General features: G+C 51.1%; 2 protein-coding genes and 1 long non-coding RNA gene across 7 annotated transcripts in view; 2 read left to right on the plus strand and 1 right to left on the minus strand.

The window, feature by feature from the left end:
* The window catches only part of LOC145505568 (uncharacterized), a 15008-nt gene extending 12886 nt beyond the window's left edge, over positions 1-2122 (minus strand). The window contains exon 1 of the long non-coding RNA XR_014053117.1: positions 1985-2122. This is a non-coding gene — a long non-coding RNA (uncharacterized LOC145505568). The remainder of the gene's footprint in view (positions 1-1984) is intronic.
* TAGLN2 (transgelin 2) lies at positions 422-8238 on the plus strand. Of its 5 annotated transcripts, XM_081488014.1 has the most exons (6): positions 1400-1492; positions 1624-1660; positions 5887-6097; positions 6549-6723; positions 7035-7137; positions 7438-8238. In XM_081488014.1, the coding sequence occupies exons 1-6, from the start codon at positions 1444-1446 to the stop codon at positions 7577-7579; spliced, it is 717 nt and encodes a 238-aa protein (XP_081344140.1). In that variant the 5' UTR covers positions 1400-1443; the 3' UTR covers positions 7580-8238. The 5 variants fall into 5 exon arrangements, with proteins under 5 accessions (XP_081344143.1, XP_081344142.1, XP_081344141.1 ...); XM_081488017.1 differs by lacking the exons at positions 1400-1492; positions 1624-1660 and adding an exon at positions 422-627; XM_081488016.1 differs by lacking the exons at positions 1400-1492; positions 1624-1660 and adding an exon at positions 422-591.
* Positions 8239-22625: 14387 nt separating this feature from the next.
* The window catches only part of CFAP45 (cilia and flagella associated protein 45), a 28201-nt gene continuing 23854 nt past the window's right edge, over positions 22626-26972 (plus strand). The window contains exon 1 of the mRNA XM_081488020.1: positions 22626-22692. Within this exon, the coding sequence (XP_081344146.1) occupies positions 22690-22692 (3 nt within the window). The 5' untranslated portion in view covers positions 22626-22689. The remainder of the gene's footprint in view (positions 22693-26972) is intronic.

Consider the following 26972-nt stretch of genomic DNA (forward strand, 5'->3'; position numbering starts at 1 on the left):
GGGGAGCAAGACCACGTGCGGGAGCTGTCCTGGCCTGCTAGTTCCAGTCCTGCCACACCTTCGTCACTTGTGTCGGGGGAATGTTTTCCTGTGCCTCCATTTACCTACCACCCTATTTAAGCCAAAAGGATTCTTCTCACATAAAAACGCCCACAGTCTTGGGCTAACCTAGGCAGATAGTTTCCCACTGGGGCACACGTTTACGGGCTCTGGGGTAGGTGTGGAGGTTCCCAAGGGTTGAGGCCACTGCCTCCAGGTCCTTTAACTCACGCTCTGGTCCACCGCCCCTCTCTCTCTTAAGCACTGCCCTCCGCAGTTGTACTGCGGCGCCTTTAAACCCTCTCGGCCCTTGCCCCGCCCCTGGTCCGCCCCGTCCGAGGCGGGAGCAGGCTGAAAACCCCCGGCCCCGCCCGGGCGCTCCACTCGCGCTGCGGCCCCCGCCTCGAGTGCGCAACTCTCCGACCCACGTGAACCGTAAGCAGGAGGGAAGGGTCCTTGAGGGCGTGGGATATGCGCGGACTCTAGAAAGCAAGAATCCCGAGCTTGCGGCTTGCTCCAGTGGGCTTGCGGATCGAGGGCTGGCAGGCAAGGGTCCGTTGACTGCGCTGCCCCGCCCTGGGCTGTCAGGTCCGTCCCCAGGCTCTGACCCCCGCATTGTTGAACGATGAGGTCAGGCGGTGTCGCTAGTGCATAGACGGGGCGTTCGTTGGGATCGGAGACTCTGGGACTGCGCTCCGCCCGCCGGCTCCAGCCCCGGGTCTCGCTGGGGCAAGAAAAGGAGGGGGTCACGGACTATACGGCCGGCCCAGAGTGGTGCAGGGTGCAGGGTCCCGGCGCCCACCCTTGGCCAGCTCCGCGCCGCTGGAGCTTCCCAGGCGACCCTTCACTTCCTGGTTCCAGGAGCACGTGTGGGTGCTGCCTGCCCTCTTCGTTCCTGAAGCTCGTTTTTCTGGGGACTGGCTGTCTCGAGTTGGGGCGAGGGGGCGCCGTGGTCGGGTCCCGCAGTGGCCTCGCCTTCTCGGGTTTGGGCGGGGACTTGAAGTTCCAGTCCTCTCCAGGAGGGTCCCTCGACCTCAAGCATCTGGGAGGTTGCAGCCCAGACAGCGCCTCGGGGTGTTCTGCCTGTAGGAGGCGGTGTTGGGAGGATGGCTGCTTTCCAGGCCTCCAGCCTCTACGAGAGCCGACGCCCCCACCCCTTGCCCCCCGCTGCTGGGAAAGTCGGTAGTGGCCGCGGGCGGGCAGGCGGGCTGCCCAGACCGCTGCGTCACCCGAGCGGCGGGCGGGGGGTGATTCATCCCAGTAACGGCCTAGGGTGTGGCGAGTGGGGGCGACTGTGGGGGGCGGACCAGTAGGACCGGAAATCGACTGCCGCAGACCTCCCCCACCCCCCCTGCCCCGCGCGCTTTGCTGGCCTTCTTGAGTGTCCTGGAGCCCCTACGGGTGATGTTCTGGGGAAGCTTGGTATCTGCGAGCAGAAACAAGCAGGGTAGAAGTGAGAATGGACTAGTATGGGGATCCGGGGTAGGAGGACACCTGTGGTTCTCCTAGTTTTCTGACTCCAGAGCACCAGACAGAGGGACAGCTCCCGGTCTGTAAACCCCACTTACAATTTCTCCTTCCTAGTCCACAGGGAAGAGTTCAAACTGCAGAGGAGGCCAAGGTAGGGTGAGGCCAGCAGGCCCCTACCCTTCCAGAATCAACAAATAAGTCTGTCCAAGTGCAATTCTTCCCCCACGCCCTACCCCAGCCCCCCTGGGGATTGGCCTCTAATCCTACCCCCGGCCCCACCCCATCCCTTCTCCCTCCAGGATTTTCAGATATGGGGCTCTCTAGCTCAGAATGGACTTTCTGTTGCCAGGATATTTCTTCTGAACTATTTCCTTGAATCTACATGTCTACCCCAACACTTGTAACTTCCCTTCTCCACATGCTTCTATTCCCTCCACAGCTGCTTCCTTGAGGAATCCCTTGCACCTGTCTGTACCTGTGAAGCGACCCCTTTCCAAGGATCCCACTTCTGCTCCCCCTGCCCTGCCTCTGATCCCGCCTCCTGACCACTTCTGCGCCGGAGTGGATGTTTCTGCCTGGTGCCCCCACCCTGCCCCATTCCTGTGTTTGGTACACAGAAGCCATGGCAACGGCCCCCCCCACACCCCTCCTCCCCTGCAAGCCTTGTGGCTTCCTGTTTGTGTAGCTTCAGCTTTCTCTTCTGCTCCCTGACTCTGGATAGCAAGGGGGCTGCCCCAAGGTGGCCCCTCAGTCATAGGTCTCCCACCGCCCCTGCTCCCTGTGGCACTTCACTTGAGAGGCAAGGGTTCCCACTTGGCTTTTTCAGGATAGTCCAAATGCCAATTCTGGGTTGGGAAGTCCCCCTGTGTCCTTTCTGCACAATGAATGGAGAGTCCCTTTGTCTTCACAATTCAACACCCCTGCCAGGAGCCCTGGAATCCTCCCACCCCCACCCCCACCCCCACGTCCGCCTTTTCTTTGGCATCAGCTCCTCAGCTCGGTGGGGTGAGGTAAGCGTCCCTGGTCCAGCCAGGGTCTGGGTGCGGCTGAGGCCTGGAGTGCCTTGTGCACCCCTCCCCTCTCCCAGCTGTTGTAACCTCCTGGGTGGGGGTGAGGGCTGTTCCCACTGCTGTCTGGAGTACCTCTGGAGTTTACGTTCCTCACTGCCAACCCCCCAAGCTGTGCAGCTGTCGTCTTCCCTTTGGACCCCCAGCTCTGGGCATTTCCCACACAGCTTCTCCCCACTCCCGCAGACAACTGGCTGCCTTCCCTCCTTTAAGGGAGAGCCCTGGGTGTCACTCCGGTGGGCCACTGCAGTCCCAGCAGCCACGGCTCCTCAGAGGTTGTCTGCTCGTGGGGGTGGGGAGAACAGCTGTGGGCAGGCTGCCTCATGGCTCTCCCTCCGGCCAGAGCTCTGCCTCATGGCTCTGGCACTGCAGGGTCTAGGGCAGTGGCCCCGAGTGGAGCTGAGACACTGCAGCTGGAGCCTGTGACCTTGCCAGCTGTGTCCAGGCCCCAGACTTTAGGACGGCTCTCAACATCCACCCAGAGGTGGGCCTGGGGGGCTGAGTCTGTCCTACCTCTCCATAGGCAACACTGGAGGGGTCAGGCTTTGGCCCTGCTCCTTTCGTAACCCTAGTGTCCGGGTTAATCATTCTCCTGTCCTTTCCTGGCCATAGTGATCTCTGGGCCTCAGGCCAGTTGGCTCCCTGGAGACACAGCCCTGAGGCCCAGGTGACCGCAGTGAAGCTGCTCCCAGAAGTGAGGTCTGGACATGGGGCTGGGACAAGGGGACTTCCTGGTGCCAGCAGCCTCTGGCCCCCTCTCCTTCCTTCCAAGCCTCCCTATGCGTCAGGGGTCACAGGCTCACCGAGACTGAGTGGCGGCTGAGCAGTTGGGGCTGGGCTGGGGGCAGGGAATCTTGTCTGCTCAGCCACTCAACTGGCCTGCCCTCCCCCAGCTAAGTGTGTGTGTGGCTGGTGTGTGGGTCAAGGCCCAGACTGACATTTATCTGGCCGGGCTTTCAGGCTGGGTGAAGTGGGGGTGGGTTGCTCTTAATGAGGTTTAAAAATAGCTGATTTATGGGGAGGATCTCTACCGGAAATGTGCAGCCCTATAAGTTGGAGTCAGAAAGAGCAGCCCTGTTGGAGTGTGGGGAGGGGACTGAGAGGTGTTGGGTGGGAGTTGAGGCAGCTGCTGTCCTTGTGACCTGCCCCGGGGTCAGGGAGGAGGCAGTAGGATAGCTCAACCTGCTGTGTGCCTGACTTCATCCCTCAAGTCTGACCTGGCCTGGGGCCAGATTGGGGAGGGGGAGTGTCTCCCTTCCCCCGCTCCAACTTAGGTGCCTGGTCTGGGGCATCCTCTTTTCTGTACAGTCAGCCAGCTCTATTTCAGAGCAGAAAGAAGAGCCCATGGGGAGGAGACAGGGTCAGGAAATTGAGTCCCATCCCATCTCTGGTCCTGGCTCCCCCTTGACGTGTGGCATTCCCAGAACAGGGCTCTGAGTGCGGGTACTTAGGCAGCGGGGTGGCGGGTGGGGACAGACTGCCCACTACGAGGTGCGGTGCTGTCAACTCAGGCCAGTGGTCAGGAAACCACCCCCGCCTCCCCATTCTTCCTTAATGAGGTCCTCAAACTAATATCACCCAAGGCTCCTGAATTAGGCCTTATTCCTGCTATAACAAATTATCACAAATTTTGTGACTTAAAGCAACATACATTTAATATCTTGCGGTGCTAGGTCTCACTGGCTAAAATCAAGGTGTTGGCAGGGCTGCATTCTTTCTGGGGGTGCCTAGGAGAGATTCCACTCCTTGCCTTTCCTAGCTTCTTGAAGCCGCTTGTATTGCTTGGTTCACGACCATGTGAAACTCCATCATTGACTTCCTTCTCATTCTCCCACTTTGACTCAACTGCCTTCTTCTTTAACTTATAAGGACCCTTGTTGTGAGTACATTGGGCCCCGCTGGATGACCCAGGGTACTTTCCCTATCTCAAGATCCTTAATTCAGTCACACCTGCCAAATCCCTTTTGCAATATAAGGTAACATTTGCAGGTTCTGGGAATTAGGACATAGGCACCTTTGCAGGAGCCATTCTGCCTCCCACTCCTTTTAGAAAGGAAAGTAGAATTAAGTAACACCTGATTTCTCATGGAAAATCCCATTGCCTAGTGAAATCTGTTAAGGACCTACTCAGACCTACCTCTCCAGGAAGCCCTCCAGGTTGCTGCTGTCCATACTCCTCCCTTAATTCCTGCAGCAAACGGGCTTCCCTGCTGGCTCAGCGGTAAAGAATCCACCTGCAATGCAGGAGATATGGGTTCTATCCCTGGGTCGGGAAGAGCCCCTGGAGGAGGACATAGCAACCCACTCTGATATTCTTGCCTGGGGAATCCCATGGACAGAGGAACCTGGCGGGCTATAGTCCATGTTGTTGGAAAAGAGATGACTTAGCAACTAAATAACGACAACATGATCTGTGTAGTTTAATATTTATCCTGTACAACTCTTGTACTTTCATATGTGCTGTGTTTGTCTTTCTGATGGCATTATGTGCAACTTTAGAATCAAGGATTTCTGTCTCTTCTGCAAGCCCCAGAGCAAATAGTGGGTGCTCAGTGAAAGTGTTAGTTGCTCAATCATGTCTGACTTTTTGCAAGCCCATGGGCTGTAGCCCGCCAGGCTCCTCAGTTTATGGGATTTTCCAAGCAAGAATACTGGAGTGGGTTTCCATTTCCTACTTCAGGGATCTTCCCAACCCAGAGATCAAACCCACATCTCTTGCATCTCCTGCATTGGCAGGTGTATTCTTTACCATTAATGCCACCTGGGAAGCTCAATGAAAACCCAGTGGCTAATTGAGGGTAGATCTGTCCAGTCCTCTAACTCCTGGCATGGGTTCCCAAGCCACTCCATATGCTTTCCAACTCATTCTCCTTCCCAGACTGGAAAAGGCACAGTTGGGGTTAGAATGACCAGTTTGCCTTGGCTAAAGCTGACCACCCCTAATGAGGGGCTGAACCGCCAATCCTGGCCTCATTTACCCTATGTTCTATTCCAGTGGGTTTTATACTTCATTGTAAGAGTGAAACCATTCAAATGAAATCTAATGGGAAGCCTCAATATAGTAGACAGGCTCCTGTCATAAGGGTGGGAGAACCCATAGGTGCCTGCGTGGCCCCTTGACACCTCCAAGAGTTCTGAGTACTGTGACTCTAGCCTGTGTCCAGGGGCCAAGGTGAGATTCTCTCATTTGACAGCTGTTCTCCCCTCTGGGACCCACCCAAGGGATATGGTGTGTGTCCCCGGGGGCAGAGCCCCCCACTCCACAGGCTACAGAGTGCTGACCGCAGGTCTGGGTGTGTCTTCTCCCCAGCCCCCCACAGCCACTGCTGCCACCCTTCGGAATGGCCAACAGGGGACCTGCCTACGGCCTGAGCCGGGAGGTACAGCAGAAGATTGAGAAACAATACGATGCGGACCTTGAGCAAATCCTGATCCAGTGGATTACCACCCAGTGCCGCAAGGATGTGGGCCGGCCCCAGCCTGGGCGCGAGAACTTCCAGAACTGGCTCAAGGATGGCACGGTGAGAGCAGGGTACCTCCGACCAGAAGTGTGGACCAGAAGTGCCGAGAGCAAGAGTGGGCTGGGTCTGGGGGAGCGGGGATGGTCTCAGCTGAAGAAAGGAGTACAACCCTGTCCCCACCTTTCCTGAGCCCGGGTATCTCCATCATGCAGAGGCTCTCCTGTTTTCCTCCCTCCCACCAAGGAAGCCTTAGGTAACAGGAAGGAGGAGGAGCTCCAGGGGAAGAGCTGGGGGAGGTGTGCTCTAGTCAGTGATCCTTGAATAGCACGGTTCAGTTTCTGGGCTCAGAGGCAGGGGCTGGGCAGAAAGGAGCCCCAGGCTTTCTCCAGGTGGAGTCAGAGCTGTCCTCAGGTAGGAGAGGCACCTATGTGGATCTCTGGAGCTGAGGGTGGTGCACTGTGATCTGTGGTGGGCATGGCCTCACCTCTGCACGCCTGCTGTCTTCCCCCAGGTGCTGTGTGAGCTCATTAATGGGTTGTACCCTGAGGGGCAGGCCCCAGTGAAGAAGATCCAGGCCTCCACCATGGCCTTCAAGCAGATGGAGCAGATCTCCCAGTTCCTGCAAGCAGCCGAGCGCTACGGCATCAACACCACGGACATCTTCCAGACTGTGGACCTCTGGGAAGGTGGGCCAAGGCCAGGTTCAGGGCACTGTTGTCCAGAAGACCAGAGGTTGGCCTGAGCCGTCTCCTCCAGGGAGAAGGGGCAGGTTTCTGGTACCCCGAGGACAGAGTGGAGTGTGTATGTGTGTGCGTGCTCATTTGTTTGTGTTTTTATAGAGGAGTTGACCATGTTGGAGGTTGGAATGGAGAAGAATAGGGAGATCAAGAGTAAAAGAATTTGGGGGCTGGGCTTGCTGACTCAGTGATAGAGGTGGAAGCCTGGCATCCAGGACCCTAGCCCTGCGGAGGCTAATACAACCCCTCCTCCTCCCCAGGAAAGAACATGGCCTGTGTGCAGCGGACGCTGATGAATCTGGGCGGGCTAGCGGTAGCCCGGGACGATGGGCTCTTCTCTGGGGATCCTAACTGGTTTCCCAAGTGAGTATGTTGAGCAGCCCAGGCTCTGGGCCAGCGTGGTGATCGTGCTCACTCCTTTCCCTGGGAAATGCCCTTTACAAAGCACTTCCACATCCCTTGTCTCTGTCCTCACAACTTTCCTGGGATGGCACGGGACAGTCCCTTTTGAGAGATGAGGGGGTGGCTTCAGAGAGCTCGGTGCTCTGTGAGGCAGAGTGGGCACCAGCACTTAAGCCAAAGAAAGCCTGTGCTCTGCCCTGGGAGGACATTTACTGGGGCAGTCTCCACCCTCCTCCTAACCAGCATTCCCTTCCCACCCAGGAAATCCAAGGAGAACCCTCGGTACTTCTCGGACAACCAACTGCAGGAGGGCAAGAATGTGATTGGCTTACAGATGGGGACCAACCGCGGGGCTTCTCAGGCAGGCATGACCGGCTATGGGATGCCACGCCAGATCCTCTGATCTGCTCTGCAGCCCTGCCCCTGCCCTCCGTGAATGGTTAATATATATGGTGTTTTTTTTTTTTTTTTTTTATTTTAGCATTGACATTCCCTGAGAGCCCCCGGGAGCTCTCGCTCTCCCTTCTGCCATGGAGGCCTGGCCTGTCTCCTCCGGGGGTGCCCGACGGTGGCCTCCCCCTTGTGCTTACTAATACATTCCCTTCTCCAAACCCACAAAACTGGACCAACTGGCCTCTTTTCTCCTGGGACCAAAATTGGGGGGGGGGGCCTCACCCCCTTTCCGCACCATACCTCTTCTCTTTCCTCTGGCATCTTCCCTCTGAGCCTTGTGCCCTAATCCATTCCTTAGCTGGGAATCAAGGATGCTGCCTGATGGCCTTCTCTCCCTACAAGTATGCCTTGCCCACAGCTGTGGCTGCAGGGACTTAATTTATAGGGAGGGGCCTGTGGCGGCTGCCACCCCAGCCCCAGCTGGACTGCACTTCCCACACTTTGGAGGTAGCCTGCCTTGGCAGAGGCCCCCCAGTCTTCTCATTTTCCATTCCTTTCTGTGGCTAAGGGGTGGGGGTGAGGGGGCCTGGGAGGGAAGGCTGCTCACCATGGGCTGGGGCTTGAAGAATCTGAGTTTGCTGATTTAAATAAAGAATCTCTGGTCTTTTTTTTTTTTTTGGATGGATTCTGGCTGTGTCTGGGGCCGCTGAACCCACCCACTGTGGGGAAGGGAGGGACGTGGGGGAAGTATAGTCACTGCAGGAAGGTGGGCGACCGTCCCCACAGTCCTGAGTCCTGACAGGTGTCTGGGTTGGAGGCCCCTCCCACAGGCTTGATGCCAGGTGGCTTCTGTTGGAGCTGGCAGACCAGCTTGAGGGGTGGGGTTGCAGTGGTGAGGGTCTGGTGAACAGGGGCATGAGTGAGCTGGAAGAAGTTGGTGGTGACTGGAGGGAGGAAGCCTTGTTGATCAGACACTTGCGAGCTGCATGTTCTCGAGAGCCTAGCAGCATCTTCTGGATGGGTGGCCTTGGACCACAATTCAAATTTTGGGGTCGGGTTGTCCTGACTCCTACTCGTGACCTGGGCAAGAATGTTCCACCTGTAGTTTCCAACCCCATGGCCTTCCCATCAGGTCTGGCATCTCCCTCAAGGCCCTGGGCCAGCCCCCCCCACTTCAGCTCCCACCCCCATCAGCCAGCCTGGCCTCCATTGTCCCTCTCCCCACTTTTACTACCATTTATCTTTGTTTTCTGAGGAGGGAGAAAGCCGCAGCATTGTGCCTGAGGGTGACAGAATGTGCAGTGGTAGATAACCAGAGACCTTCCATTCTCCTTTCTCCCACCCCACTGCAGCTCCCTCTCCCAAGAAGCACCTACTATGTGCCAGGCCCTCCCTCTGCCAAGAAGCACTTACTGTGTGCCAGGCCCTCCCTCTGCCAAGAAGCACCTACTGTGTGCCAGGCCCCAGGCCACTGCTGTACATTAACCATTAGCTCAGGGACTCTCCGCCTTATCCAAGCCCCAGCCATGGGTGAGATAGTATTTGCTTGCCTGCTGCACTCCCTGGGGTTGTAGCACAGATAAGATAGGCTGCCGCCTATGTGCAAATTCCCAGGGAGTTAGCTCTCACTCCACCCCATTATCTCCCATTCAGGAAAGCTTTGTGGAATGCCAGTAAGGAAGAGTGATGTCATTGCAGAGACAACATTGAATTCACTGATATTTAAACTGAAAAACCATTTGCACTCTTCTCTGATTTAACTGTTAATGGCTACAAATTATTGGCCACCAGCCTCACGACTTTCTGGGACCAGCACACCACAGAGCCAAGACTGAGAACCACCGTGTTCTCCCAGCAGATTCCCATGATAGTCCACAAAGTGGATATTACTGTATTATTCCTTCATTTTGTTCCCAGATGAACACACTGGATCTCAGGACAGGAAACTTGCCCAAGACCACATAAGGAGTTAGTGGAGGGACTGGGGTTTTGAGGGCTTCCCTGGTGGCTCAGTAGTAAAGAATCCATCTGCCAATGCAAGAGATTGAAGAGACATGGGTTCGATCCCTGGGCTGGGAAGATCCCCTGGAAAAGGGAATGCAACCCACCCCAGTATTCATGCCTGGAAAATCCCATGGACAGAGGAGTTGGCAGGCTATAGTTCATGGGGTTGCAAAATAGTCGGACACAACTTAGGGACTAAACAGCAACAAGCAGAGTTTTGAATCCAGATCATCCTGGCTGGGAGCTCGCTGAGCCTTGCTGCTCCCCCTGGGACTGAATTTTGAGAGGTGTTCAGCCTTCTTCCTGGCTGCAACCACTACCCACCAACAAGCTCTGTGAGGCCCCTCCATGTCTCCCCTTAATCCATCTCACTCTAGGTTCAGCTCCTTCCTTCTGGAAATGACCTCCACTGACAACTCAATATTTTGTTTGGTTTTCTGATGGCTTCATTCCAGCATTTTGTTCTATTTGAGGTCACAGTTTCATCCCTAATCTGGCCCCTCATATTTCCTGCTTCTCCAGGCCCTGGAGGCCAGAATGGGTCCCAGCCCTGGGATTGGAAGAACTTCTCTGAATGGCACCCCCTTTCCCTGCCATCTCCTAGCAGTTTATTCCCCATGGCTCTCCACACTGCTGTTCCCCAACACCCTGTGCCTGCGGGTCTGTTCTGCTGCCCGGAACAATCTCCCCTCCCAGGTGTTACCACGGCTCCCTTCTCTCCTTCAAGTCTTTGTTCAAATGTCACCTTCCAAGTACTGCCTTCCTTGGCCACCCTACTGAAAACTACACACTCCACCCTCAACCTGCACCCCATCATCCTTCCCTGCTTTCTCCTATCACCACCTGATATCCAATAAATTTTACTTATTTATTTTCTGGCTCCACCACAGAAGGCATAGTCTGTAAGAGCAGGTTTGTGTTAGTTTTGTTGATACAGAGTAGTGCCTGGCATGTTATAGGTGCTGGATAAATATTTGTTGAATGAATAAATGAATGAATGAGTGAATATCACAAGGCCCTCATGCTCCCGAATCCCATGGCATGGTGCCCAGCCATGGTGCCCAGTGCCCCAGCAACCAACCTAGCTTGTCATTGGATCTGAAATGGAACCAGCCTGTTGGTCAGTTTCTGATGCTTCCTCATCGTTCATTTCCAAAAGATAAAAACCTGAGAAGTCAGTCCTACCCACAGCCAGAGGAGTGGTGGTTGGGAAGGGGATGGAGAGTGGTTTGTGTGCTCTGGGCAAATGGAAGGTGCTCTGAGGACTTGGCAGGAAAAAAAATGGGAGGACAGCAGGGGGAAGTGTCAACTTTGGTTCATTTACTCCTTGTGTTCAGCCTTGAAGTGGAAAATCACTGTGTAGGTAAAGGGAAAGTAGGCTTGGCCTGTGGTGGCTGATGGGAAGGAGAGCTGGAGCAGGGAGGCAGGGAATAGGGGAAGGAGGAGCAGGAGATGGAGAAAGGGGAGGAAGAGAGATTCACAGTGTGGCTGACCTGTGTGGAAATAACTTAGTTCTGCACGGTCTGCTCCTGTGTACTGAATGTGCATCCAGGTGTGTGAGAATTCACAGCACGAGGGCTCACGGGGTGACCATGTGTGGAGGCTGCCTGTGAGCATGTGTTTACCAAGGACTGGGGACTGGAGGTGCGGAGAGGTGTGTGTAGGCAGAGTGTAAGCATCTGAGCCCTTGTGCATGGCTCCATGGACAACAATAGGTCCATTCTTGCCTGTGCAGCCCAGGGAGGCCTCTCAGAGCTTGGCAAAAGGCCCAAGGATTGGTGAAACAGGGAAAGGGCTGGACAGTAGGGCCCCAGGGAGGGAGCAATAAAGAGCCTGGGATTAAATTTGTTGAAGAGAAGGCTAAAGGTAAATTAGTAATCGGCTCCTTGCAAAGAAATGAGTTTTAGTCCCAGTGGCCGGGGAGGTAGATTAAAAGCAAATGCACTGAAGTTGCACATAGAGAAATTTAGTTTAAACAAGGAAAAATGATCCTCTTGACTCAGGTGTTTTAGCCTCTGGATTCTCTTAAGGGTCAGGAGGAATGCCTTCAATAATAGTACAAATTTCATCTTTTTTTTTTTTTTTAGTTCTACCAGTTTATTGCTACCAACTCATCTCCCTCCACCCTCATGCACACATGCTCAGTCATGTAACCCCATGGACTGCAGCCCACCAGGCTCATCTGTCCATGGACTTTTCCAGGCAAGAATAGTGGAGTGGGTTGCCATTTCCTTCTCCACAAATCTCATCTTCTTAACGTGGAAAATGGGCAATTCTGTCTGGAAACACTCATATATAACCCATTTTTTCATTCATGTATTCTTTCCTTCAACAGTTATTGGGGTTCTACCCTATGCCAGGCATAGGAGATATGAAGATTATTAACACATGATCTCTTTGCTCAAAAGTGCGTAGTCCTGTAGGGGAGATAAAACACAGAAACGAGCCAAGGTAATTCAGAAAACCAGTGATAAGTGCCTTTGGAGAAATGCCAATAGGGCTCTCTGGTAAGATCACTGGCCAACCTCCCACGGTCCTGGGTCATTTCTGGAGTGGAGGCTGGTGGTGATATCATGGTGAGCTGAGGCTGTGTGTCTCAAGGATCCTCTCTGATCTGTCCGGAGGAGTGGGGCTGCTGGTTGGGGTTGTAGGGGGGAGTTGCTCCTCCAGAAAAAGGAGTAGTCACTAACTGTTTGGTGAAAAGTCAAGTTTCAGTGGATGGTGAAGGTGCTGTTCTTTTCCTGCCTGGAATGGGGGTGGGCAAAGAGGTCCGAGTCAGGGTGAGAACCAGGGATTGGACCGGCATAGATCAACATCACTGGTGGAGGGTGGGTGTGGAAGGGGTCATACAAATGTTGCCCCAGGCCTGGGGCTGTCGCACCATTTCACCCCACTGTTGGCAGGGCTGAGTTTGGAGCTCTGTTTCCATGAGAGCTCGGTGTGGGGCTGAACCATCACAGTGGTGATGATGACTCTGATTCACTACCATTTTTCTGCTAGTCACTGTGCTAAGGATTTAACCTGTATATTATATTTGTCCTTTCACTATTTCAAAAAATATTTATTGAGCACCTATTCAGGGCAAGGCATCCATTGGTTGGTGGAAGATACAGCAGTAAACAAGGCAAGTATAGTCTGTGCCCTCCTGGGAGGAGCTAGAAGAGCAGAGAGCTGGTTGTAATATAATGGGATTTGTGGTGAACTAAGGGGAGTCTAGGTGAGAAGCCAGAGGAGGAGACTTAGCACAGCCTCTTGGGGAGGGACATCAGTGAAGGTTTCTGGAAGGTGAGGTGTGAACTGAGGATTTAAGGATAATTAGAAGCATAAGGGAGAGGCCAGTAGTGATGAGGATGGTGGTGTTCTCAGCCAGGCTGCAGCATGGGCATGAGCTGGAGATGGGAATGTGCAGGGCCAGACAGTAGAATGGGTGTGTTTAGAGGTGGGAGGGGTGGGTGCTGAGAAATGCACAATATCAGAGGGGCTTCAATGTCAATGAATAATTTTGGACCTTTCATTAAGGGCAAGGGGGAGACACTGAAGGATTTTAAGCAGGAGGATGAAGAGATGAGAGTTGGGTTTTAATTTAGCCAAATTCCTTAGGCTGCAGGGTAGAGAATGACCTAGGAAGGATAGAGAATTATCTAGAATTATCTAGTGAGTGAGGCAAGTCGACTCCAGGAGATTACTGCAGCAGTCCAGACGGAAGTGAGAGCAGCTGGGGAAGGAAGGCCAGTGAAGATAGAAAGAAGAGACTGGATCTCAAAATTGTTTAGTACTCTGTGCAGAGTGAAGGGGGGAGAAGGACCCAGAAAGACAGGCTTCTGGCTTCAGCCACTAAGCAAATGGTGTCTGGATCTGGGTCACGAAATATTATGGGCTTCCCTGGTGGCTCAGATGGTAAAGAATCTGCCTGCAATGCAGGAGACCTGGATTTGATCCCTGGGTTGGGAAGATCGCCTGGTAAAGGGAATCGCTACCCACTCCAGTTTTCTTGCCCGGAGAATTCCATGAACAGGAGACCCTGGAGGGCTCTCACAAAGAGTCACAAAGAGTCGGACACAACTGAGCGACTAACACACATGGAATATTATTCTCTCCCATTTTACAGATGGGGAACCTGAGGATAAAAGTAACTTGCAGAACCCAGCAGGTGGCTGAACTGGGACTTACACTTGTAGCAGAAGAAGCCCAAGTTAACTGCTTACCCCATGATGGTGCTTCCTGGCTTGGTGGCTAACACTAGGGATGGATTCCACTTGCAGCCAGCACGAACTGTGGCTTTTCTGTGGGTGGAGGCTGCGGCCACAGTGAGGAAGGGAGAGGTCAGGCTTAGGAAGAGTGCAGAAAGTTCAACTCTCCAGCAGCCACCTCTTTAAGGCAAATGAAGAACTGGCAGAACTGGCAGCTATGAAAAGGACCTAATGGAGAGACCTCAAGGCCCAGTCCCTGATCCTGTAACTTGGGGTTTCTGTCCTCAAGTCTCCTTGATGTTTTTGGAGCCCACTGACATCCTAACATTTCCCTCCAGCAAGAAAAACTACAACCACCAGGACAATATCTGAGAGTCGTGCTTTCAAGGCACTTCCATATCTATGAATTCCAGGGACTGGGAGCCTTGTCACCACTCGGGAAGGCTTGAATATTTTTATACCCTTTGGGGAGAAGAGAGAAACTGAATCCTAGAGATTGTAAGTGATGGTCCAGGGCCCGAGGGACTTTAAGAACAGGAAGCACTCCTCAAGTGTCTTTAGATGGCTCCTGGTTCTCCAAACAGTAGTACCAGGCCCAGAAGGAGCTCATCCCAAGCTCATGGTTTTGAATTGGTTCTGCATGTACTAGAATCCAGGTCTTTGGACTCCTGGTCACTCACCAGGTGTTGAAAATACCCATGTCAAGCATCCCTGGGGATGGGACTGACTGGAGAGTCCAGCAAACACACAGGATGGTTGGAATGCCTCAAGCCCCATCCAGGATCTTCCTCAACCCTGCCACCCTCTAAGAATTGAAATCCCCTGGGGTACTGGTTGGAAATGCAAATTCTAGTTAGTCCTGTTAGGCCAGAAATATGCGGTGAAGGTAGTGGGGCTGGTGATCTGAATTTACATTTTAAACGGGCTCCCCCTGTAATACTTAGGCAGCAGCACTGTCCTAGGAGATTCAGAGAGAGAAGTTTCTCCAACAAGAAAATTGAGGTCTGAGCCAGCCCTGGCTGTGCCTTGAACTGGAGTTGTCTCCACCACCACCCCCCCCCCGTACTGTTTGGCAACTGTGGCTGGGTTGCCAGGGGAACCAGGCTGTGTAACTTCCTGGCTTTGGCGGTTTTCCCCTCCTTGGCCTTATCTCAGCGTCCGCCACCCAGTCCGGGCCCGTGCTGGTCACGTAGGAGGGGAAGCCGGTGCCAGGCGTGTGGAGGCGTGTCCAGGGCACCAGGGCAATGCTGACCCAAGAAGGTGGGGCAGGCAGGAGGGTGGAGATGAGATTTTTGAAGTTGGGAAGGCTGCAGATTTATTGATGACTTTCTTCTTGGCCTGAGAGTTATCTGCCCAGGGGGAATGTGGCCAGGTAGGGAGGTTAAGGGAATCGGGAGGTATGACCAGCATGAGGCTCTCTCTGTCACTGTTCTGCCCATAGAGGGGAGGGCACCAATATCAGAGGGTGATATTGCCCTACTGGCCTGTACCCTCTCATCTTTCCTTTCCCTCTTCTAGACTCAAGGACTCCAACCAGCCACAGGCATCACCCAGCAGTTCTCACTTCCATTCTCACCCTAACCATCTTCTTCCCCGTTTCACTCCACCCCACTCTTGCCTTGGTGCTCACAGTTTTTCCCCTTGGCCCCAGATTTTTTCTTGTCAAACTCTCTCCCCAGTCCCTGCCCCTTGCCTGGTCTCTCAGGCTGTAGCAGAAAGGCTTACAGTTTTTAAGAATGGGAAAGAGAAAGAGAGTTTTGAAGAAAGCAGGAAGGCAGTAAATTCCTGGTGGAAAATAATTCACGCATTTAAGTATTTATTTATGTTTTAAGCCATACTTTGTTTTAGAAAGACTTGAGGCAATTTTGAGAGTTCAAATATTCCAGGAAGAAGGAGGTTGTGAAACAGTCTCTCAGGCTTCCTTGCAACTTAGAGGATTTACAGTTTGATTCCTGGTCGTGTTTATACGACCGACCGCTGAGGACAAAAGACATTCCCTCCTCCCCCAATATCCCCCTGCTTTATGGGAAGGGAAAGGGAAGAAAGCCACCAGGCAGTATGCAAACTGATTTTTGAACTTGGTTTGCCCTTCACAGCCCCTCTCTTCTGGGCTATTATCCATCTCATAGATGAGGAAACAAGACTCAGGTGGTTGGGCAGGTCACCTAAGGCCTCTCAGCTATAAGCGGCTGTGCTGGGGGTCCAACTCTGTTGGTCTGGCTCCCCAAACTTAGTCACTACTATCCTTCTTCACTGTGCTGCCTCGGGAGCACGAGTCATGGGGAGAGCTCCCTCCAGGCTGCCCTAGATAGAACTGTGGGCTCTGAACAGCCTAGGAAACAGTCTTGCTTTAGAGAGACCTGAGTGGACTTCCTAGAATTCCCTCCACAGGCAGGTGTTACCCCTGAGAATGGAGAAGCTGCCACAGGAGGCAGGTCCAGAGGAGGGAAGTGGGGTCTCTATCCTGGAGAAATGCCAGAATGTGTGCATATATCAAAGGAGTTCAGAGAGAACAGGAGTGCAGCAGACCACCACTAATCCACAACTCCATGCACTGAACACAAAAGCTTCTATAGGAATGCAGAAGCCCCATCTTTTTTGCCCATTGTACATGTGTGGCCCTGCTCCCCACTATCCCACGTCTAGGGTCTGCAACTCTGATCCCTGTGCTCAGAAGTACAGGTTCCTAAATGCATTTCAAAGAGACAGAGAAAGAATCAGAGTCTCCTTTCTCATGCTCTTAGGCAGGAGACATGTTCCACTGAGAGGCCAGACTTTTCATTTTAACCAAATGGCTCCCCTGGGTCCTGTCTCCCAGGCTCCTCCCATTTAAATGTGCTGATTCATCACAGAGTCAAAATTCTTATCCCTCTTGCCTCAGGCAACATGGGAGCATCTCAGGAGACTAGCCAGATGGGGCCTGCCTAACCCAGCACCCCAAGGCCCTGTGGGGTGAGGAAGAGCTATGGGAGCCAGCCCAGGCCTTGGGCTTTGCTCCCAGCCCTGAGGCACCCAGCAAATCTCTCAGCTCTGGGCTGCTGGCCAACAATCCAGGGTTTACTAGGAGACTTCACTGGGAGTGGCGACTTGGTAGGGAAGGATCAGGCAGCCAGAGGTGGGGCTAGGGTTGAGCAGAGAATTCGGACCTGCCCTCTTCCTCAGGCGACTGCAGCCAGCCGTCCCCCATTGTTCTCACCCCTCTGCTTGCTGGGCATGAGAATGCTGGACATGGGGCAGAGGAGGAGAGTTAATAGAGAGCTTGGGGGTCGGAGTAGGAGGAGGAAAATCCCAAAGATGAGATAAAGAAAAGGAAGGGCACAGGGGAGAAGGAGGAAGAGGGCAGTGAGGGAGGAGCTAGAAGAGCAGCTGAGGTTGGGAGGTGAGGGCAAGGGCACTTGCCCCAGTCCCATCGGACATGGTTGGGCATTTAAGCCAAGCTTTGATGAGAAGGACTTCCCTGGTGGCTCAGAGGTTAAAGCGTCTGCCTCCAATGCGGGAGACCTGGGTCCAATCCCTGGGTCGGGAAGATCCCCTGGAGAAGGAAATGGCAAACCACTCCAGTATTCTTGCCTGGAGAATCCCATGGACGGAGGAGCCTGGTAGGCTACAGTCCACGGGGTCGCAAAGAGTTGGACACGACTGAGCGACTTCCCTTGATGAGAAGGGAAAGGTTGCCGCCCACTTATCAGGGGCGGAACTGCTGGGTTTTGTGAGGCCTGAAGTCTTGGAAGCCCCTTTTAAGAAAAATGATACAAAATTAATTAGAGGAGTAAATACTTAATGAGAATAGTAAGTCACAACAAATTATACGTTTTAAAAAAAAATCTGGCAAATACTGTAAGCATCATGGCATCTGGAAGAATGACATAAGATTCGTATGAATTTCTCAACCACAAATTGACTCTTGCCATGGGTGCTTGCCATCCACCTCTGCAAGGATTAAATCCTGTGCCGCTGCAGCTGCTGACCCTCAACACCCGCCTGAAGGAGTTCAGGGTGGAGAGCAGAAATAAGGTACTCTGTGCTCCTGGAAAACTGGCAGGACAGGTCTTTAGATAGATACTCTCAGAAGCTGATTTTAGGAGTCCAATTCTTCTATCTCCTCATATCTAGAAAAACACTAAAATCGTTCATGGTGACAACTGTTTCTTGTGACTAGCAGTAGCTTCAGGAGACTAGCAGAACCTTTCTAAAAAATAAACATGCTTGATTGCATGTGTTCCTCCTTTACCAAGATCACATACATATGACCTTCCCCTCTTCCTCTTTGGAGCAGTCTCTCAGAGCTATCTGAGGTGCTATCTCCTGGGCTACAGTCCTCATTTTGCCCCCAGTAAAACTTAACTCACAATTCTCACGTTGTACACTTTTTTTAAGTCAACAAATTCGCTGCCTGTTCAGTTCAGCTCAGTCGCTCAGTCATGTCCAACTCTTTGCGACCCCATGAATCAAATTGCAGCATGCCAGGCCTCCCTGTCCATCACCAACTCCCGGAGTTTACCCAAACCCATGTCCATCGAGTCAGTGATGCCATCCAACCATCTCATCCTCTGTCGTCCCCTTCTCCTCCTGCCCCCAATCCTTCCCAGCATCAGGGTCTTTTCCAATGAGTCAACTCCTCGCATGAGGTGGCCAAAGTATTGGTGTTTCAGCTTCAATATCAGTCCTTCCAATGAACACCCAGGACTGATCTCCTTTAGGATGGACTGGTTGGATCTCTTTGCAGTCCAAGGCCTGAAACAAGTGTAAAAGAGTTTTCGCCTTTACCTTTTTTTGGCTGCTTATTTTTTGTCTCTCCACATGTCAATGACTTTATAATATTAATATTACTTTTTATAGAGAATGGGCTTCCCTGGTAGCTCAGCCAAGAACTACCAGTTTTTCCTCTGGCATGATTTTGATCAGCCCTTTTATTATTGACCGATTAGAATGTTTCATTCATTTCAGTCTCTTGTATCAGTTTTTTGATTGCTGTCAAATTTGAGAAATCTGTGAAATTTCTTATATGAGTTGTAGGATTTGAGGAGATTGTTCAGTAAGTAAGCAAATATTCTTTGAGTTGATGGCACTCATTTATTGACCAGACTGTCATAAGTACTCATTTTAGTGTACTAATGTGAATTTTATGCAGTCTCCATCAGTGTCAATCTTTTATGTCAAACCAACAAGAAATTTAATATTGTATCAATATATTCATGTGATTTTCCCCCCTGGTTAGTTGGATTATTAAACAATCCAAGCACTTGTTTATTCTGTTCAAAATTTTTCTATTCCTCTTATTGAACTGGGGCTTCCCAGGTGACTCAGAAGGTGAAGAATCTGCCTGCAATGGAGGAGACCCAGGTTTGACCCTGGGTTGGAAAGATTCCCTGGAGACGAGAATGGCTACCCACTCCAGTATTCTTGCCTGGAGAATCCCATGGACAGAGGAGCCTGGTGGGGTACAGTCCATGGGGGCACGAAGAGTTGGACAACTGAACGACTAACACTCATTGGATTACCTTTTTTGATAATCTGAAAATTTTTGTTTCAATTTGCTTCTCAATTTCAAAATAATTTCTACTGATTTCATGGTTCATTTTTATTACTTTTGTTTCATAAATCCAATTAATTTCTTTTACTGAGATATAATTAACATATAACATTGTATTAGTTTCAGGAGTACACTACAGTGATTCCATATTTGTATTTATCATGAAATTATCACCACAATAATTCATTACCATGTATAGTTATAATTTTTTTCCTAGGATGAGAACTTTTAAGATCTGCAACTTTCAAATATACAATATTTCTAACGATAGACACCATGCTGTACATTATATCTCCAGGACTTTTATTATTTTTTTGGCCACACTGCATGGCGAATGGGACCTTAGTTCCCAATCAGGGATGGAACCCATGCCCCCTGCAGTGGAAATATGGAATCTTGACCACTGGACAGCCAGGGAAGTCCCAGGACTTATAACTGGAAGTTTGTATTTTTTTTACCCCCTATTCTGCCTCTGGCAGTCACCAGTCTGTTCTCTGTACCTATGAATTCTCTATTTTTTAGAGTCCACATATAAGTGATGCCATATTGTATTTGTTTTTCTCTGTTTGACTTATTTCACTTAGCATGATGCCCTCAAGGATGACCCATGTTTTTGCAAATAGCAAGATTTCAGTCTTTTTTAAAAAATAATTGAATAATATTCCATTGTATATAGACACACACCATATTTTCTTTATACATTGATGGATATTTATGTTGCTTCCATGCCTTGGCTATTGCTGTAGTGAACATGGGGTTCATAAATCCTTTTAGGTAGTATTTTTATTTCCTTTGGATAAATACTCATAAGTGGAATTGCTGGATCATATGGTAGTTCTATTTTTAATTTTTTGAGGAACCCTATACTATTTGCCAAAGAGGCTGTACCAATTTCCATTCCCACCAACAGTGAACAAGGATTCCCTTTTCTCCACATCCCCAGCAACACTTATTGTCTCTTGTCTTTTTTTAAATTTATTTATTTTTTATTGAAGGATAATTGCTTTACTAGCTCTTGTCTTTTTGATAATAACCATTCTAACGTGTGAGGTGATAGCTCATTGTGGTTTTGATTTGCATTTTCCTGATAATTACTGATATTGAGCACCTTTTCATGTACCTGTTGGCTGTTGTATGTCTTCTTTGGAAAAACATTGATTCAGATCCTCTGTCCATTTTTCAACCAGTTTTTTTTTTTTGACTGGGATGTGTGGCATGCAGGATCTTAGTTCCCAGACCAGGAATCGAACCCATGTCCCTTCAGTGGAAACTCTGAGTCCTAATCACTTGAATACCAGGGAATTCCCTCAACTTCCTTTTGAAACTGCATTCATGCTAAGTTGCTTCAGTCATGTCCGACTCTTTGTGACCCCATGGACTGTAGCCCACCAGGCTCCTCTATCTATGGGATTCTCCAGGCAAGAATACTGGAGTGGATTGCCATTTCTCCTCCAGGGGATCTTCCTGACCCAGGGATCCAACTGGCATCTCCTGCATCGCAGGCAGATTCTTTACCGTCTGAGCCACCAGGGACAAAAGCCTGGGAGGCAATTCCTTTACCCTGCATTCCTTCGTCCCCCTTCTTCCTGAGTCAACCTCACACCTTTTCCTCAGAGAGGCAGCCTGGGTCGAAAAAAGAACACTAACTTTTGAGTTCGGATAGTTATCTCTCTTGGCCTTAGTCTCCTCTTTGTCGATGGGGATAATAACTACCTCCATATAGATGCGGCTGTGAGAAGTGGGTGGAAATTGTAGAGGAAGTACCCACAGGGGACTGCTTACTTCATCTTCCTTCCTCTCTGGGCTCCAGGGAAGAGGCTGGGGAAGGAAGGGTGCCAGCAATAGGAAAGCCCTAACCCTTCCCCCACCACCCCTCGAGCTGGGAGGATTGTCCCTGGGAGGATAGCTACTCTTGCCTCTCCCTCCCTCTGATCTCACCTCCAACACTTGCAGCCTGCCCCACTCCCTCAGTTTTGTCCAGAGGATCCCAAAGGAGATAAGGCTGGGAAATCTAGGGAAGGAATGTGAAGCTTGCCAGAGTTGAGTCCTTTTAAAAACAGCTGGGGGTGACCTGGTTTCCCTTCCCCCTTTCGCCTGAAGCTTGTAAACAGCCCTCTGCAACACTAAGTCCACAGCCAATCCTTCAGCCCTGAGTGTGTCACAGGAGGCAGTGACTGGCTCTGCAACACAAAAGTCAGGGTGGAGTAAACTCCAGAAAGGAGGGCTGTGGAGAGATGTCTAGGGGTGGGGAACTGGCTCATAGGACTGCAGTCACCGCTTCTTTTTGGTCCAGGAGTTCAGTTTGTCAGTACTTGGTCGGGTGGAAAGGTTTTTTTTGAGGCTTGGTACAGCTGGGCGAGGGGGGAGGGGGCGGGGGGGCAGTTCAGTTCTCTCTCTGCAGGTTAGGACTGGGTAGGGTTTAGTCACTAAATCCTGTCCCACTCCTGCGACCCTATGCACTGCAGCCTGCCAGGCTCCTCTGTCCATGGGATTCTCTAGGCAAGAATACTGGAGTGGGTTGCCGTTTCCGTCTCCAGGGAATCCTCCAGACCCAGGAAACTAACGGGGGTCTCCTGCATTGCAGGCAGATTGGGAGGCAGAGGTGCCAAACCAAACTGCGAAAATCTCGTAAAACTCCTAAAAAGCTTTCCAGAACAGTATACACAAACCGGGAAGCGTTAAAAGGCAGGTTCCTTGAAGCCAGGTCCATAGAGTTCGATTTCAGATAGTCTGGTAGAGTCTACACTTTATTTTGAATAAACTGTCCCAGGTAATTCTGAGCTGGAGGTCTGAAGTCAACATTTTAAGGAACTGCTTCTTAAACTACAGACATATCCTCACTGCTGGAAGTCCTTTCTTTGGTCAGACCAGGCTGCTGTTTTGAAAGTTGTTTCGGGGGATCCTGCTTGCTTCTCTGCAGATTAAATTCTCATCAGGGTTTGGTTCCTCACACTGGGGCAACGGTAACCATGGTAACCTAAATGGGGAGTAGGGGAAAAATCGTGAACCTGGGCCTGGCTCCTGGAGGGGCTGGCAGCAGTTAGACCCGGACCCATGCTAGGCCCTTGACAATTTGGATCTTGACCTAAGAGTTTAGCCAAAGCAAAGTGAAGAGCGGGGCGCTCCAGAGAGGTTCACTCTTCCAGAGAAACGGTTCCCCGCTTCAGCGCCAGCGGGAATGGACACAGGCAGAGGTTCGGGTTCCCGAAGGCACTGCGCTCGCCGCTCCGCCAAACTGGAGCGGAGAGGCGGGGCCGGGCCGGGCTGGGGGCGGGGCCTGGACCTTGGAGCCCGCGTTCTTGGTTACTATGGTAACGCGTCAACACCCTGCGCGGAAGTGGTGTTGTGGGCAGCAGACGCGGTGAAGGCGCGGAGTTAGGGCGTGCGGCTGAGATGGTGAGGTCCCGGGTGTGGAGGAGAACCTCGGATGGGGACCTCACGTGCTTTCAATTGTGTTGGGGTTCTGAGCGGGGAAAATGAGGATCTGGGAGGGGGAGAGAAGTTGGATGTGGGGGTCAGAAGGTCCAGGAACAGGAATGACAACCCTAGAAGAGGCTAGGGGAGTCCGGAGGGGGATCCAAAAGAGAAATAAGCGATTGGAAATGTAATCTGGTGCTGAGCCGAGGAGGGGGGAAAGTGCTGTCCCAATCCTTATCCCCCTCCCATCTGGCTGGGGATTGTGGGATGTGACGTGGAAAAACCACTGGTGAGGAGGCCAGATAACAGGTTATGTTCTGCCTGTATGAACCTATGTGCAAAAGAGACACTAGATCCCCGGGTGGAGAGCACACCCAGGAAAAGGACAAGCCTTCGTCTTTGTTCAGTTGACAGGTGTTACAGTTAAGTCAGGGAAACTCCACACAGCCCTGTGCCCGCCCTGTTCCAGCCGCGTTCCAGCTCTGTCTTGCTGGATTTGAGCTGAACATCCAGGATCTCAGGACATCTGGCACTGCAGTTTTTTAAGGGCTGCACGCTCTGTGTTCAGAGTCACGGCAGCATGTCTGACTACCAGTGCCACAAAGTATAAGTCACCTAATGTCCCCAAACCTCAGTTTTCTCTTGTTATTGGGGCTCTGGGTCACTCACAGGTACTCAACAAACATTTGCAAATCAATAAGTGAATGAATGAATAGGGTACCAGATTTGAAAGTCCCTGGAAAGGGATTGGGGCTTCCCTGGTAATTCAGTTGGTAAAGAATCCACCTGCAATGCAGGAGACCCCAGTTGGAGGGATTGAGACTGGTCTAGCAGGCCTGCAGTTCCCTGGGGTGGACAGGATGACATGAGTGTTTGAAAGGGCAGCATGCCTGGGAGAAAGTAAGAAAGTAATGTCTGGGATCCAGGGTGGATGGTGTGGTCTCTGAGGGATAAGTGAGATGGGAGATTGGGCCGAGTGTAGGTGTTGGAGCCCTGGGTTACTGCAAATAACCTTAGAATTTCTGGGTGCACACCCTATGGCAAAGGTAGCTCCTTCAATGTACTTGTGGACACACTTCATGCTCAGAGGTCACTCTGCTTTTCTGGGACTGAGTGGTTCAAATTCAGGGTCCCCAAGTTGGAGTTTCTAGAAGAGCTTTGTTAATGATAAAAGAAACAAATCTCTGGAGGAGAGCAGTTCCCAACTTCTGAGGACTCTCTGTAATGTTGCAGCGGGGGTCTCCTTTCACTTATGCTTTTTATGATGCATATTTATCCCTGGATCTCCATATTTATCTCCACCTGGGGATCTAGTGTCTCTTTTGGACACAGGTTTACGGGCCCGGTGCTGTGTCTGTGAGGTCCTAGTATTGCACTTGGCATCTAAGGGCTCACAGAAAGTGTTAGTTCTCTTTTTCTCCTCTTTCAAAAATGTCTTACCTCCAAGTCAAATGAATCAGTGAGTTGCACCTCAGTTAGACATGTGGGCTTCAGCTCACCCAAATCAGGGATTCCCCATCCAAGGGCCACTCAGAGTGGGGCTTTGGTTTGTTGACTGAGCCCTTCTGAAGTCCCTTGGACAGGACAGGGCATACGGGCACCTTTGAGAAGTAGTGGGTCAAGTTAGTGATCTCTGACCTTTGGCAGGCTAGGGGTGTGTGTATGTGTGTGTGTGTGGTGCTACTTACTAGCTTTTCAGATTGTTTGGAGGAGTGGGGAGAGGTGATGGTTGGAGACAAGGTCACAATTAGGCATACCTCTAGGACCCTTACAAAAACAATAAATAACATCCCCCAGAAAGAGGGACAGGGCCTCGGTGTTGAGTAGGATGTCATCTTCAAATGGTACCCCACAGATGGCCAACCTGGTCGTATTTGAGGAGAGAGATGACCTGAGTGAAAGGCAAGATGCCTGGTACATGGGCATCCCCACCTTCTTCGTAACCAAAGTCTACAGAAAAGGAGGTAGAATCAGGTCAACAGCGTGAATCCTGTGGTGAACCTATGTGCGAAAGAAATTCTAGATCCTTGGGTGGAGAGCACACCCAGGAAAGGACAAGTCTTTGTCTTTGTTCAGTTGACAGGTGTTACAGTTACATCAGGGAAACTCCACACTGCTCTGTTCCAGCCCCGTTCCAGCTCTGTCTTGTTGGAATTGAGCTGAACATCACAGGTCTCAGGATATCCGGCACTGTAGCTTTTTAAGGGCTGCACGCACGCTCTGTGTTCAGAGTCGGGGCACCAGGTCCACTGCTTTGTTTTGTAAAAATAGTGCCCCCTTCCCCTGTCTCAGCCATAAAGAGAGTTACCTTTTCAATGCAGATCATTATTCAATATGAGAAATACCCTTAGGTGCTAATGCTCACTTGAAATTACTGTTAAACATTTTTGTGAACTTTCTTTCAGTGACACATTAGGTTTCATAGGAGCGTTTTTACTGCAATACTTGCATATTTCTTATAATCTGCTTTCTTTCAAACTTGATACATTAGGGAGACCATCCTGTATCTATAATGATGTGAACATCATATTCTGGTTAACCAGTTAATCATTCTGTAATAGAGTCTCTACACGAGCCCCCAGAAGGGGCTGAATTCTTACAGACCTAGGATGGGATGCTATTTGAAGCGATAAGGAGTCAGCTAGGTCACCAAAAGGAAAATATAAAGGTAGGGCTGGTATCTTTTTCTGTCCCAATCCTCATCTTCCCCAACCATCCTTGTCTCCTCAAAGGTCTTTCCTTCCCTACCAGAGATGCCTTTCCTCAAGGAAGATGAGCACTCTAGGCACAGCTCAGCTTCTTGGGGATATTTATAATTTGTTAAGTCATGCAAGAAATAAAACCAGCCCTTCACCTCCTGGAAGAACCTCTTGGCTACTGCCTCTGGCTCAGAGGGATCTAACTTTCCATTTCTGCTTGTTTCTTCATTTTTTCTGGTACTTTTACACAGTGACCTCCCTAATCCTTCTTGTTGCTTTTGGCAAAACTGGTTATTCTAACCCTGGTGTAAGGCTTGTGGCTTCAAAGTCAGCATTTCCCCAGTGAGGTTTCTCAGCCACCCAACCCCAGAGCTCAAAGCTTCCTTCTGCTCTGCCCAGCGGCTGCTTTTCTGTGGTCATCATCTGTTTTCCTTCCTCTGTTCTGACTTCGAGGCTCAGGCAGTCGAGTATTTCTTGTGTGACTTCCTCTTGACCTGGGTACCAAGGGCATAGGAGGGAGGTGACTCAGTCCCAGCCCTGGAAGGTCCTACAGTCTGGTGGACACCCAAACCTGAGGGGAAGGCTGCAGGAGCCCTTGAAAAGAAACAGGAAAACAAACGCAAACCAACAATAATGCTTGCCATCTGTGCTCCAAAGCCCTTTCACGTACGTTATTTTCCCCAGTGCAGACCACATATGTGATGTGGAAAATGTGGAGTGGTGGTATATTCTGGAAAGGCTTCCGTTTCAGTCTGGTCTGCAGACCCCAAGAGGTCGTCTTGCTTGGTTTCATTCATTCATTCTTCATCAAATGCATATCAAGGTCCTACTACATGCCAGACACTGCACCTTTCCCCTTAGAACTGACACCATCTCTTATGATCTGACGCCCTCCGTCTTTCCAGGTTATTCCCAATGCTTTGCCTCAGTCCCACCTATTGTGGTTTCTATTCATTTCTTCTTATTCTATTTTTGGTGGAAAGGGGAGCTGTTGCTCCTCGCTCTCCATATAATAACCCTTCAGAGTCTGTTATTAGGCATCCTTGGGGCTCCTGTATTTACCTTTTCATAAATTCAAGCTTTTCTGCTCTGCTGTATTGGGGCTGACAGAGGCTGTAAAGCAAGGCTCCCTCTGTGAGCCTTTTGCTGGCTGTGCCAGGCTGGGAGGGAAGGGCACACAGCCATGGTTGTTGTATGGAATGGAGCCAGACGGAGAAGAATTGCCCGATTTGGTGAGAAAACCTGACACAGGTGGAACAGGTGCTGCAGGGAGTTCTGTGTGGTTATGACAGATTAGAGAGAGCATTCAAAACATATCGTCCGGTGTTTAGTGACCTGGAACGCACAGTCATTTCCCTGTCCACCCTGTCCCCATGATGGCTGCTCATTCCCAGGCTTGGTAGACCTGATGCCTCCAGCCCTTTGCACCAAGGTCTTCCAGCTCCGAGAACTGCAGGAGATGGGGGCTCCTCCAGAATGAGATTTAGGTTAAGCCTGGAGTTGTCCCACAGTCCTCACAGAAACCGCCCCCTGGAGACAGACTTCTCTTTAGGCTGAGCT

This window comes from Giraffa tippelskirchi, chromosome 5, assembly GCF_054371585.1.
Source record: "Giraffa tippelskirchi isolate mGirTip1 chromosome 5, T2T-mGirTip1v1.2.pri, whole genome shotgun sequence".
Lineage (NCBI taxonomy): Eukaryota > Metazoa > Chordata > Mammalia > Artiodactyla > Giraffidae > Giraffa > Giraffa tippelskirchi.

Bases quoted from the DNA above. Each gene is read 5' to 3' on its own strand.
- TAGLN2 (XM_081488014.1), top strand. From the start codon at position 1,444: ATGTTCTGGGGAAGCTTGGTATCTGCGAGCAGAAACAAGCAGGGTAGA. The intron at 1,661-5,886 runs GTAGGGTGAGGC...TCTTCTCCCCAG, and splicing joins AAACTGCAGAGGAGGCCAAG to CCCCCCACAGCCACTGCTGC. The intron at 6,724-7,034 runs GTGGGCCAAGGC...CCTCCTCCCCAG, and splicing joins GACTGTGGACCTCTGGGAAG to GAAAGAACATGGCCTGTGTG.